Here is a 12932-nt window from a genome sequence, read left to right on the forward strand (position 1 = left end):
ATGTTTGAAATAGGCTAAGTAAACAATCCTAAACATAAAATTTTGGGGGATTTCAGGACCTAGTGCCCCTTTAAGCTTTTCAACCTTTGTCAGTGGGGGTAACATTCTGAAAGTGGTATGTCTTTTTTTTCCTTCTCTAGTTCCAGTCTCAAGCTAAACATGTGGTGAATGCTGAATAGCATTAAATTGGTTCCCAGACACCCGTTTGAATACTGATACTGATAGATTGGTACCTGCGTGCAGATGGCATGGGGACCAGTCACAGAGTTCAACCCCCCCCCCCCCCCCCCCCCACACACACACACACACACCCTTTGGCTTTAAGAAGATTAGAACTCCAGCTGAGTTCGCAATCAGCTTCTTTTTTTTCTCTCTCTCCTGAGGATTATACTTGGAGGATTCCAGCACATGTGCTAATGGGGGCTAAAGAGGCTTTGTACTGGTATCAGAGGGCAATCTTGTGTGTAATGGTAGGCAGTGGTATAGGGAATGTTGTAAGTTTACTCCTGGACTTCCTAATCCTTGATTTTCTCTGTGATCCAAAACACCAACAGTGGCCACTTATTCCTAAAAGCCTTTGTTTGTATGTTTTTAAATCAACTTTGTGGCGTGTGTTTTAATTTGGAGTCCGAGACAGTGGAATTTTTTATAGGATGGAATTTGGGTGGGGAGAAGTAAATTGTATTGGTGTTGTTTTGTTTTTGTCTAATTAGCTTGTGAATTTTGAGAACACTGAGTGTCTATAAAAGTTATGACGGTGAAGGGAAAACACTTCAAAACGACTAGAAATTCAGTAGAACTGGCTTTTTAGTGTAATAGATAGAAGGCTGATTGAAGGCCCATTTCAAATACCAACCAATTTCTTTTACATGTATAATCCTTTAGACCATCAAATCCACTATACAAAACCCTTAATCCAGATGTCATTGTTAAGCAGCCTTTTGTACAGCTTAATCCCCTTAAATCTCGTGGATTGTAACCCCACTCAACATATGAATGCTCTTCTTTTTTTGGCCTTACCACCATTGGGTGGGAAAGGGAATAATTAGAACTAAGGGTGCCAGGAGTGATAATTGGTGTTTTTGAGGAGATGAACATTTTGACACATTCTCAGAAATGTATAGTGTACAGTACATGCTAGTCAAGTTCTTCATTTTGTGTAAATTCCATACACCTGCATGAACTGCACGTCATTAAGGGCATTTTGAAAAGTCTAGCATCTCGTGAATGAATTTCACAGTGGACCGATTCAAGAATTTTTTTTTTGTAACTGATCTAGTGAAACACTTTTGAGTTATGACAAAGGAACCACAAGGTTTAATATTTGTTCTAAAAAATCATGAGTTACAAGTAGCTGTTGCATTGGTTCCTGTGTTATTGATTGTGTACAATTTTTGCATGACATTTGGCAGAAGTGAGGCCTTCCTAAGTCTTATTTTCTAGCATCTATCCCACTCTTGTTCCTTCCAGCATCCTGTGCTGTCATTCCCCCCCCCCCCCCTCCATCCCCCCCAACCATCTTCCCCCAAGTCTTTGGCAATTGATCCGAGATCCCAATCTCTCAATATTGAGTTCACGGAAAAGAACGAAAAGGGGATGGTATCCCAGCCAAACGGTGCCAGTTATAACACAATGCTGCCGACACTACTCCCTGAACCCCCAGGAGGCCGGCTGTAAATTACCGGGTCCGACCCCTCTAAGCTGCCGAGACCGGACTGTCTCTGGGTGCTAAACATTTTTCACAGTACACTTAAGGTACATGCATAATGCAGGAGACATGGACACAGTCACACCAGTTGGTTTCTTTCTTCTTCACGTCTTTACCCCTTGTCGCACTCTGACGACTCTGCTTCTGTTTTTGTTGTCCTTCCTTCCATCGTCGTCATCGGATGAAGTCGGTAACTTCATAGCAACCCAGCATCTTCCTCTGACTCCGAGGGAAAACAACGGAGTCTGCAGGGCTGGGGGAAGATAGAAGTAGAGCGAGGGAGAGGAAAAAAAAAAATTAAAGAGAAGCACGATTGACTGGGTCTTATAAAGAGAGGAAGACACGGAAGCCCAAGGATTTGCACGGCCAGCCATCGCGTCGGCACACTGGAGCCTGCATCCCGGGGCTAATTGTATTAGCTCGCTGGCTGCCGTACGACGCCGTGCATCTCTCGCCTCTCTCCTGGGAGGTCTTGGCCGGCTCATGTCCTCTCCTCACCTCCTTTTGAGCCCCCTCGCCTTGCGCCAGTGACGCCGACGCCGCGTAATGGTATTGTGTGTGTGAGTGACTCAATTTGGTTTGTATTTTTTCACCGGCAAGCTCGACTGTTTGCCCATAGCAAAGATGCCTAGGTCCAGAGATCCCATTTATGGGATGCAGTCTTTATCCATCTCTCGCTGCATCATCTTATAACCCCCCCCCCCCCCATTCTTCATCTTCGTCGTGATCCGCGTTGTTCTCATCATCTCTCCTCTCTCCTGGAGAAAACCTGTCACCCTTTTCCTTTGTCTACACGGGCATGTAGCTCAACGCGTGGTGGTTCACGGAGACCTGATATATCGCATAGCTGATACAGGGTTTACCGCAAGCTGGTACCAGCAACGTGTCAGGGTGGTTAACAAGTGTTCTCTCGCTTTTGTCCCCTCCGTACGTTGAGCCAAAATCAGGAGATATTTCCTTTGTGGTTGGGGCGGGAGGAAAAAAGATAATGCCTGCAACATTAACTAGAAAGCTGTCTCCTTTGTTGTTTTTGGATATTTTCAAGATACTTCTTACCATAGTACATGTACATGTATGGTATGCAAAACTGTATGGGAAGATACATTTTTTCCCCTGTAGAAATTCTGCCATGAAATGTTTTTAATTTGAAAGGTGGTCATGTTGTATTAACAACGTTATGGGGGGGGGGGGGAGTGGGAAAATACATTTTCTCTTCTCTAAAAAAATTGTCTTAAAGTCTTCTAATTATTAACATACATGTACAATGTATGTAGCAATGCAGAAAGTCATTTCTTACAATGTATGTTCATGCGCACATGTCACATTGTATATTTTTGATGATTGTTGTGCATACAAGTGTGTTATATGCATGTACATGTATGTATGTATTTCAGAATTATATTTAAAATTAATTTTTTAATCAGTGATGTTAAGACTTGTCTCACTTTTTTCATCTGCAATGATCCTAAATTCTATAAACACTCAAATGCATTCAACAAATTAGTTTAAAGGTGCAGACCAGTCAGAAACATTGTAAGCGTTCAATGCACGCTTTTCATGTAACTTCACAAATTTGAAGGGATTGAAAACAGGTTTATCTCTACATTGCTGTATTCAACATTTCTAAATTAAAATAAATAAGTACAATACCGTAGATACATTTTTAATTGGCCCAAATATTAACCCTCCTGCTATTTAAACAGTCACAGACAGTCAACACTTCCGTCCACTTCCCCTGCTATACTTTTAACACAGGCAAGTCACCAGCAGTCAGATCATACATGTATGTCAAGCAAGCACTGTGACTAGTCAAACTCAGTCAACAGACCATGAACAGACAAAGCAGGCAAGTTGTGGGCACAGCTGGCATATCAATTACCCACAGCCAAAGCAGAGCTGTATCGAGTTACATGAACAGTCACAGCCAGTCAATATTGCTTTATGTAGGCTGGGAATTCTTAACTGTTGAAAACAGTCACTTGATTGATTTTGACTGAAAGGACTACTTGGCATAGAAATGTACGGTATGTTTCCATAGGAGGGTCTCAAAATGAAAACCTAATTGTGAAGTATATTTACGCAAGCTACACTCCACTTTTATTTTACAAAGCATCAACTATATCAACATGATTTACATCAAAGCTTTGGGAGCACTTTTGTACTTGATGACCTAGAAAAAAACCTTCAGATTATTTTCAAAAACAATCACATTGGCCCTTTAATACCACAGCGCATGTCGTGCATGCATGCCGTTGTTATCTCGTATGCCATACAGCGTATGCCAGACTACACGCATTTCCTTTGATGTAATCTCGCCGACAAAAGATGTGAACACCTGTGGCTGCTGGACCAGTTCCCAGCGTTCCACTCCACAAAATATGATAATTTATAAAAAAAAAATTTACATTCAAAGTCAACACAAACCTACATTGTATCCATGAGTTTGGAAGTTGTTTTTGTGTTTCTGGGGGTTCATAGTTAGCAAGCAGTGGGGTGTGACAAAATTATATTTCCTTAATTAAAAACATTTTTTTTTTTGCATATTTACATTCAAATGCACGACTATGTACATTTGTCATTCTATAGATTTGGGGTCCACTTTTTTCCCCTGTCCCTGTTACATTTGACATCTTTGGTTTTATTATAAGTCTCTGTACTTATGACACTTTGTTTACATGTGCACTTTCCTATGGAGCCAGTGGGGGCCCACGGTCCACTGAGCACCGTAGGAAAGCACACACGTAAACAAAGTGTGACGTCATTACAGAGGCTTATTCTAATGCACTCCTTAATGCAGTCGTCCTCGAAGAGTGTTTATGAATTGCAGACTACAATGTACATGTACCTACATGTGTCCCAACAAATAAAGAATCGTCATTCTTTATGATACTTGAATGGCAAATTGCAAAGTACCAAGGTAACAAGGACAGGATAAATGTCACACTTTGGACCCTACATTTTATGGAATGACCCACAAACAGGTAGTCTATGTAATAGACCACGGCGAATGATCTATTATGCGCTAACAGATTTGCTGATTAATTAGGCAAGACCCCGCCTCTTGACTTCCTAGATTTTGACCAATCAGCAGGCGCTTTCTATAGGTCTATCGGGTCTTCGGTCATTCACCTGTTGCGCGTCATAGACATGGATTTAAAAATGTGCTCCCGGCTGTTGTTGTATTACAAAACGCTGCATTCGAATTGACCAATCACAGTGTTAGTCCTGATTTTGGGATGAAGTGACGTCACGATTTAGTTAAGTCGACTCCGATTGGCTGGCGCGCGGCTTGCATAAATCTGCATGCTTCGACATATCAGACGTTAGACAGGAGATGGCTCCGTGGATAACGGGTGATACTCAGACTAACAAACAGGAAGCTGTGTGTAAAAAGAGACAACAGATCCACACACACAAATAATACATGCTTGGATAGATACAAAGTACATGTATAATTTGTACCGGTACATGAACCTGTACTGTATCATTGTATGTGTAGAAAATGTTTACATGATATATGTACATTGTACATGTACAACATAAACGATGATAGCACCAGTAGTTGGCTGAAAAAAAATCAGTATCATTGTGAAGGGTAAACAGTACCTGTATGTATTCTACCCAAAACTCCTTTACTTAAGACCTTAGACTGACCTTTTTTTAACCCTGCAGGATTTTTGACCCTCGAACAAGGGACTGTACTGTGCACTACTCCATACGAATGACACACTGCACCGTGGGGATGTGTACATGTACAGTGTACTTGTACAGTGTACCATTGCTAATTTGTGTCAGGCTGCATATATACATGTACATGTACATGTAAAGTCATTTAGCATACAGTAAATTTGTTAAACAACTGATTCTTCGTCACATTATTCCTCCATGCTTTGTGTAAGAACTACATGTACCTGAACATATACCGGTACATGTAAACGAAGTCGATATGAATGAATTGTTAATGGACACTTTCATGTACATTGTTTACTAGATTTCTGCTGGTCATACATGTAATTCTCATATTGTTTTTCTTTGTTATCTTTGAAATTTTAATTGGGGATTTTTTTAAATCAGATTAAATTTCATTTACTCTGTAGATTGCAAGGAGAGACCAGTTATTAAAAATGTGTTTATATCGAACTGTGGTTATGCCCGTAATTGCAGACTATAAATTTATGCCAAATAATACAAGGCAGACAAATATCAAGGAACTTAAATTCAAATCATTTACCCTGTTTTTGGTCTCGTCTTGTTTTTCCCCTGCAGAGTGAGAGCCCAAGTCGCAAGCGCAGAAGAATGTCGCAAGGTGCGGTGGACCTGTCCACGTCGCCCAGCCCGCCCAGCCTGGTCCGGCCCTGGCAGACCTCGACCAGCCTGGGCAGCGGCCAATGGCCCGGCGGAATCGGCCAGGGGACGGGCTACCAGGGAAGCAGCCGCTACAGCCCCGGCGACTGGTGCAATAGCTCTGGCTGGAGAACGGCTGGCAGAAGAAGGTGAGAGTAAACTTAACTGATAGCAACATCTGGATCCCCCCCCCCCCCCCGAAGATTTTAATACGACAAGGATGGAGTTAGGGGAAGGGTTGGCATGGCATGTGGGGAGAGTGTGGCCTAGTCAGGGTTTGTGACTCATGATCAGATGGCGAGAGGCTCCAATCCTGCTGCTGGCCATACGTTGTGTCCTTGGGCAAGCTACTTCACCCCCACTTGCCTCTCTTCACCCAGGAGTATAAATGGGTACCGGCAACAGCTGGGGAGTAACCTGCTGTGGACTGACAACCCATCCAAGGGAGTAGAGAATTGTTTCATGCCACAGAAACCGAATATAAATGCTGACCTGATAAGCCATATTGGCTCGGAACAGATTTTACTGGCTTACTATAAAATCAGTTCAAGGTCTCACTTGCTAAAGACCTGTGGTATCTGTATTTGCTGACTTCAAAACCTCGGCCAACAGCATCCCCCCCCCCCCCCTCGACACACACATTTTTAAAGATCCTGGAACCACCACTGCACTGTACTGCTTTTCGTTGCTCAAGTTTCCAATATTCTTATTATGTAAATTCCAGAAAATTTTACAAATTTGCTGAAGCCAGGGTCATGCCCTAAGTTGCAGTGCTGCCTAGAAAGTGGTTTTCTGTTTTGCATTGCTTTTTTTTGGTTCAAAACATTCCCAAAAAAATTTAATTGAATCAGTTCTTTAGTCGCATTTATAAAAACAAAATTGGACCATGTGTCCTAAGCCCCCCCAAAAAAGTCTCCGGTTTCTGGTATGCGCGCGCGTCGCCGTAGCCATGCGCGTCGGCAAAATGAAAAATTTATTTTTTTAATACAAGATGATGTCTCAAAACCGCCAAACTCACTGGTTTGACTGGAATCCTGCTGCTGCACAATTTTAACGTGTTTTTAGATGGGGTTATGATCAAGAATAAGCTTTATGTGGCCTCTCTGGACTCCCATATATTTGCACTACGTTTAGTCGGGCACCATTTGCAGTCATCAGCCGACATTTGAAGCCAAAAAAAAAAAAAAAAAAAAAAACAGGTTAAAAAAAAAAAAAAAGCCGCGTCGCCGCACCACTTTTGGGGCAAGCTCCATACCAGAAACCGGAGACTTTTTTTTGGCCTAATGTGGCTCTTTTTTGTACTACTTGGAATCAATTTTGTTTAACGGTATTGTTTCGGGGACCCCCCACTCCCCTTTTTTTAAACAAACCATTCAACTGATATCGTTCAACTCGAGGAAGTTGAAGGATCTACTGTACACAGTCTATAACATTTAGTTGCGGTCGAGCCCAAGAAACAGACAATTCAGTCTGTTTGGCCAGGCCTGAGAAACTATTTTGTTGGTCCCAGAGGGCCTCTTTGTACCTGGCTGAGTGACTCACTGACTTTCACTTGTGAATTAGACTTGACCAAGCCACACCTTGGCCAAACAAAAGATTGACTTTGATGACTTCGGCCGTGTCTGATTTACTCGGCTACGGCTGGAAGTTACACACAGACCTATGGGAAGCGGTTACAGCCACTTCCCATAGATCTGTATGTTAATCCCAGCCGTAGCGAAGTAATTTGGACATGGCCTACTTAGACCCTCTGACCACATTGGTCTGGGACCAGTTTTGCTAGACCTAGACTCCTCTGATCACATTGGTCTGGGACCAGTTTTGCTAAACCTCGACCCTCTGACCACATTGGTCTGGGACCAGTTTTGCTAGACCTAGACCCTCTGACCACATTGGTCTGGGACCAGTTTTGCTAGGCTTGCGTAGTCTTGTTATGTTTGTGTTGGCCTTATCGGTATCCTTTTTGTGATTTGTCATCAGTCCGCCATCAATGAGGAGGCAGAGCCAACGGCAGCGCGAGCGACAGCTCCGCAGCCAGAACAACCAACAGCAGCAGCAGCAACAGCAGCAGCAGCAGCAGCCGACGGCGAGCGGTGGGGAGCGACGGGCGTTCCATCCGCCCAATCTCCAGACGACGCACCACGCCACCGTGCTTCCTCCCCCACCCTCGCACCATCTGCCCTTCCAGCCCCACATCATTATTGACCTCAGCAGTGATGTCAGGGTAAGGCCAAAATCAAAAAACAAAATGTCAAAAGTCTGTTAGTCGCACCAAGTCTTGCGGTCATCAATCCGTCACATTCTCAGCCTCCGCACTCCGATACTCTCTTCTGCAATGCATCACTACTGCACCATCTGAACCAGACTTTAACCCTGCTGAATCCAAACCCCTTTTTACACTATACAAATCTCGGGGGTTGACGCAGTGTTGACGCAGGGTTGAAAAGATGCATTGTTTCACACTTGAAGAATTTCAACCCTGCGTCAACCCTGCGTCAACCCCGAGATTGATTTCGCCCAGGTTGAACTCAACCCTGCTCCAGACCAGGGTTGAGATTTTCAACCCAGGTCGAAATTGTTGCCAGGGTTCAAAACAGTAGTAATTGAGCATGATAAGCTTGATTTGCATGAAACCAGTGTGAAACGATGCGGGGTTGAACGCGGGGTTGAAAAATCAAAAACTCAACCCGGGGCGGCACTTGGTTCGCCCAGGGTTGAGTTCAACCCGGGTTGAGAGGCTCTAGTGTGAAAAAAAAGCTCAACAGGATCCAAGCATATCATATACCCGCTGGAGCCTGTTGGATTGAGCAGTAAACCCCTGGTGTACATTCCTGTTTGCAATATGTTGGATTCAGCAGGCAGCTGAACCGCATTATAACGCCAAGTTGGACTCTGTTGGATCCAGCAGACAACTGAAAATAAGGCACAGAGGGATTCTGTTGGATTGATCAGGAACTACTGTTGGACTCTGTTGGATTTAGCAGGGTAGTCCCGAGGAACTACTAGGGGTTTAGGGTTAATTAAAGACATATATTAGATCAATTGCATGTATCCCAAAAGTAACTTTCAGAATTTTTCAGGTCAGGTTTTTAACATACCTGCTTGGATTTTGAGCGGTGTTATTATTGGAAACAAACAAAAAATGAATGAAAAACAAATATGCCATATGACTTTAAATGCGTGTTGAAGAATCATTTATTTTAAATTATTAATGATTCCTTCGATTGATTTGTCATTTTATGTACAGATCCACCCCTTCGCAGTGTTGCAAGGGGACATATGGCCTTCAGAATCTTTGTACTATTGGGTATCGCCTGTCACTCACATACATGTAATTTGACAAGCATTGTATACACAGTGTTGTCCGAGAGCTTGCAAGGAAAAAATACTCAAGTTTGTTAAGGTAGGACTTGAACCGACTACCTCTTGCTTATTGCTGCAGCAGTCTTAACTAGCGTACGAGTATAGTCCAGCATGCACCAGTAAGCAGAAGGTCGTGGGTTTGAGTCCCACTCAAGAAAGCTTTCGGACGACACTGACTATACTAGGTTTATAAAATTATGTTGATGGAGGGCAAAAGCTAATATTTGATTTATATATCCCTGATGCAAAATTCCATCATTCAAGGTACTGCAGAAACTAATTCTAGTTTTATGAACTCAAGTTATTTAACCTGTATTTCAGGTGGTACATGAGTAACAAGCTTGTCCTTCGATTTGTCCTTTTCCCGCAGGCTCACGTGCCAACCACAGCGCCCATCTCAATCCCCGTCTCGGTTCCGTCCTACGCCGTGCCCATGTGCACCGCCCACACCATCCCGACCTGCAGTCTGCACCACGGGCCCTACGCGCCCATCCCAGTCACCGCGGGCGGCCGGCCGGCCCACCATGGCCCTCCGCCCCCACCCGCGCCGATCCCCATCTGCAGCATGGGTCACATCCCCATGTGCAGCGTGCACATCCCGGCCTGCAGCGGCCACCACCTGCCGGTCTCGCAGGCCTCCATGCCTCATGTCTTACCTCAGGAGTCGTTAATGACGCATGTACACCACCACCACGTGCCTCCACAAGTGCAGTATTTTGCTGCCCCTCCGCCCACGCAGGTGAGTACGCCCCTTCCCCCCTCCACAAGCTGAACACAAGTTGAGCCCATCCTTGGAAACTGAGGGAACTGAATAATAAGATGGACATTGAAGTAATGGACATTGAAGAAAGATACTCGCATTTGTTTTTTAGTGACTCTCGTACAGCTGTATTCAGATTTCATGTCCCAAAACATAATTTTGTAATCGGTACAACAAAGATGGACTTGTGATTTGACTTACAATATGATTTGTGATTTGACTTGTGATATCATTTGTGATTTGACTTGATATCATTTGTGATATGCTTGTGATTTGACTGACTTGATGTACTTGTGATGAACTTCTGATTAACTTGTGATTTGACCTCTGATCGACTTGTGATTTGACCTCTGATCGACTTGTGATTTGACCTCTGATCGACTTGTGATTTGACCTCTGATCGACTTGTGATTTGACCTCTGATCGGCTTGTGATTTGACCTCTGATCAGCTTATGAATTGACCTCTGATCGACTTGTGATTTGACCTCTGATCGACTTGTGAGTTCACGTCTTACGGACTTGTGATTGGGCTTGTGATGGTCTCGTAGTGAATTCAAGATTGAACTTGTGATGAGTGTGTGATATGACATGTGATGCATTCGGCCTGACAACCTCCTTAATCACTACCTGTGTTTGTATGGCTTGTTTTCTCTCCAATTCTCAGACGAGATCTTCGGAGGTAGAGATCATCGGAGAGAGGCCCGCAGCATTCCACGTGCCTTCCTCAACTCAACACAACCCCTCCCTCACCCCTTCCCCGCCGCTTCACCTTCTCCAAGAGTCCATCTTGCGCAATCAGGACATGCATCACATGGTGAGTGCCCTTCCCCTTGTACCTCCTCAACTCCAACCCTCTTAAGGACCTTTCTCACTCTGTCATCCGTGAGCAGAATTGGGTCCTTATGAACTCAGGTAGGCAAGGTATACCGTTCACGCTGGCGTGTACACCGGACAGCTGTAGATTTTGGATTTTCTACCCGGGTAGAGCCTGTCAACCCTGGTCCCAACTTTGGCACACTAGCTGGAACCATTCTCCATAAGATTTATTCAAGTTTGTCTTTTTACAAACCACTAACATCACATTGTGTTTTTCTTCTGCCATAACTTTCTTAAACTGTTCCAATTTTCACAAGTGTTTTTGTTTGTGCACATCTGCCTGAAAAATCATCAGCAAACATAGAAAAAGGTTAGTGTTGTTAGTTTGTGAAAAATGAACCCCAAATTCATTTTTTTTTGGCTGTTGTCCATTACCCGACAGCACGCGTACCGGAGTCTGAACACCATCAGGCAGCAGCAGCAGCAGCAGCAACAGCGGAGGGCCCAAGCCACGCGGCCCTGGAGGAACCAGGTCTCGTCCTCGGTGCCAGTCCAGCCCTCGTACCCTCCCACCCTCCTCCTGCGATACCTGTAAGTCTTCCACTCGCGTTTTCTCTGCCTCATTCCAAAGAGACATAGTTTGGTCTCAGACTTTTGGAATTAATGAGTTTTAAGCTTTTTGTGTCAGTGCTGTGACACACACCAAATTTTAGGCCAGCCATTTTAAAAAATATTTGTTTCCCAGTATATTTTTAATCATGGTAATACTTGTCTTCTAGAATGAAAAATTAATGCCAATTTGTGAAAGATTCTTCAAAGATGACCAATCAGAATTTTGTTTCCTATTTTACAAATCTATTGAAATCAAGTCTTTTACAAATTAAATCATGGTCAAGTTTTGACCCAGATCCACCCAAATCTCTTACCGGTAGTTTTGCTTGTCGCAGAGGGGCCACTCCATAGTCCACTTTGTTCCTGCCTGACTGACTGGCTAACTGACTGACCATCACTGTCACCAGTGACTTGGCCTGGTTGTTTGCTAGCGGAGAGAGCCGGGCAGTGCTATTGTATAGGATAACCTGGTAACAGGTTAAATCCGACCCATTGTGTACACCAAATGCATACAAAAACTATAAGTGAAAAACCAATCTGAATCAATTGAATACAATTTTGTGTATTTTGAAACCAGCTTTATTAGGCTAGCTCCTTGTCTTTTTTTTCATATTTGTTAGAATTCAAATCCCACAAACGGAATTACCCCCTTTTGTTTGCAGTTGAGATTATTACTTTCTTGTGTGTTTTTCCTATTTTTTGTTGTACCCCGAATAACTAAGCACTCTGCCCCAAGCATGTATTCATCTGGAGGATATGACAAATGTCGCTACAGAAGCCTTAAATAACCAACATCCTCAATAACTGTCATTTTTTTTCCTGCATAAAGTTCTCACAAATGGCCCATATTTCATTTTATTTACAATTTTTATTTCTGTCCACCTGTTTGTGCCATTTCCCTCAGCGGGGTTCTGCACTTTCCCCCCAAACCCCAGAAATGTTTCCCCTCTTACCTGTCACACATGGTGTTAGCATTTGCCAGCCCCCAACCCCCAACCACACCCCCCCCTCACCCACCCGGCCCAGTTGCATGAAAGAAAACTTTAAATTGAGTATTTGAAGTGAGGTTACAAAAGCTACCCTTGGCAAACCCTCCGATATAAAAAAAAAAAATTCACTAAAGACTTAAAAAGGTAAATAACATATGATTTTCTCATTTGTAAAGTGATAGTCGCCATAACTGTTTTGGTGTTCAGTTAGGTTGTAAACCCATATTGGCCGGCGTTTGTCATGCAACCTACTTCTAGCTAACTGATAATGTCTAGCATTCCCTACACAGTTTTCGTAATGATGCTCAGTTTTTGCAAATGATTCAAAACAAGAACTGC

General features: G+C 43.5%; 1 protein-coding gene across 2 annotated transcripts in view; it reads left to right on the forward strand.

The window, feature by feature from the left end:
• LOC119740143 (RING finger protein 44-like) overlaps positions 1 to 12932 on the forward strand; it is a 38943-nt gene that overhangs the window by 12553 nt on the left and 13458 nt on the right. For both annotated transcript variants that reach the window (XM_038215352.1, XM_038215353.1), the window contains exons 2-6: positions 5975 to 6201; positions 8033 to 8276; positions 9786 to 10154; positions 10841 to 10990; positions 11435 to 11583. In XM_038215352.1, coding sequence (XP_038071280.1) covers positions 5975 to 6201; positions 8033 to 8276; positions 9786 to 10154; positions 10841 to 10990; positions 11435 to 11583 — 1139 coding nt within the window. The remainder of the gene's footprint in view (positions 1 to 5974; positions 6202 to 8032; positions 8277 to 9785; positions 10155 to 10840; positions 10991 to 11434; positions 11584 to 12932) is intronic.

The sequence above is a fragment of the Patiria miniata genome, unplaced genomic scaffold (assembly GCF_015706575.1).
Source record: "Patiria miniata isolate m_02_andy unplaced genomic scaffold, ASM1570657v1 HiC_scaffold_4, whole genome shotgun sequence".
Classification (NCBI taxonomy): domain Eukaryota; kingdom Metazoa; phylum Echinodermata; class Asteroidea; order Valvatida; family Asterinidae; genus Patiria; species Patiria miniata.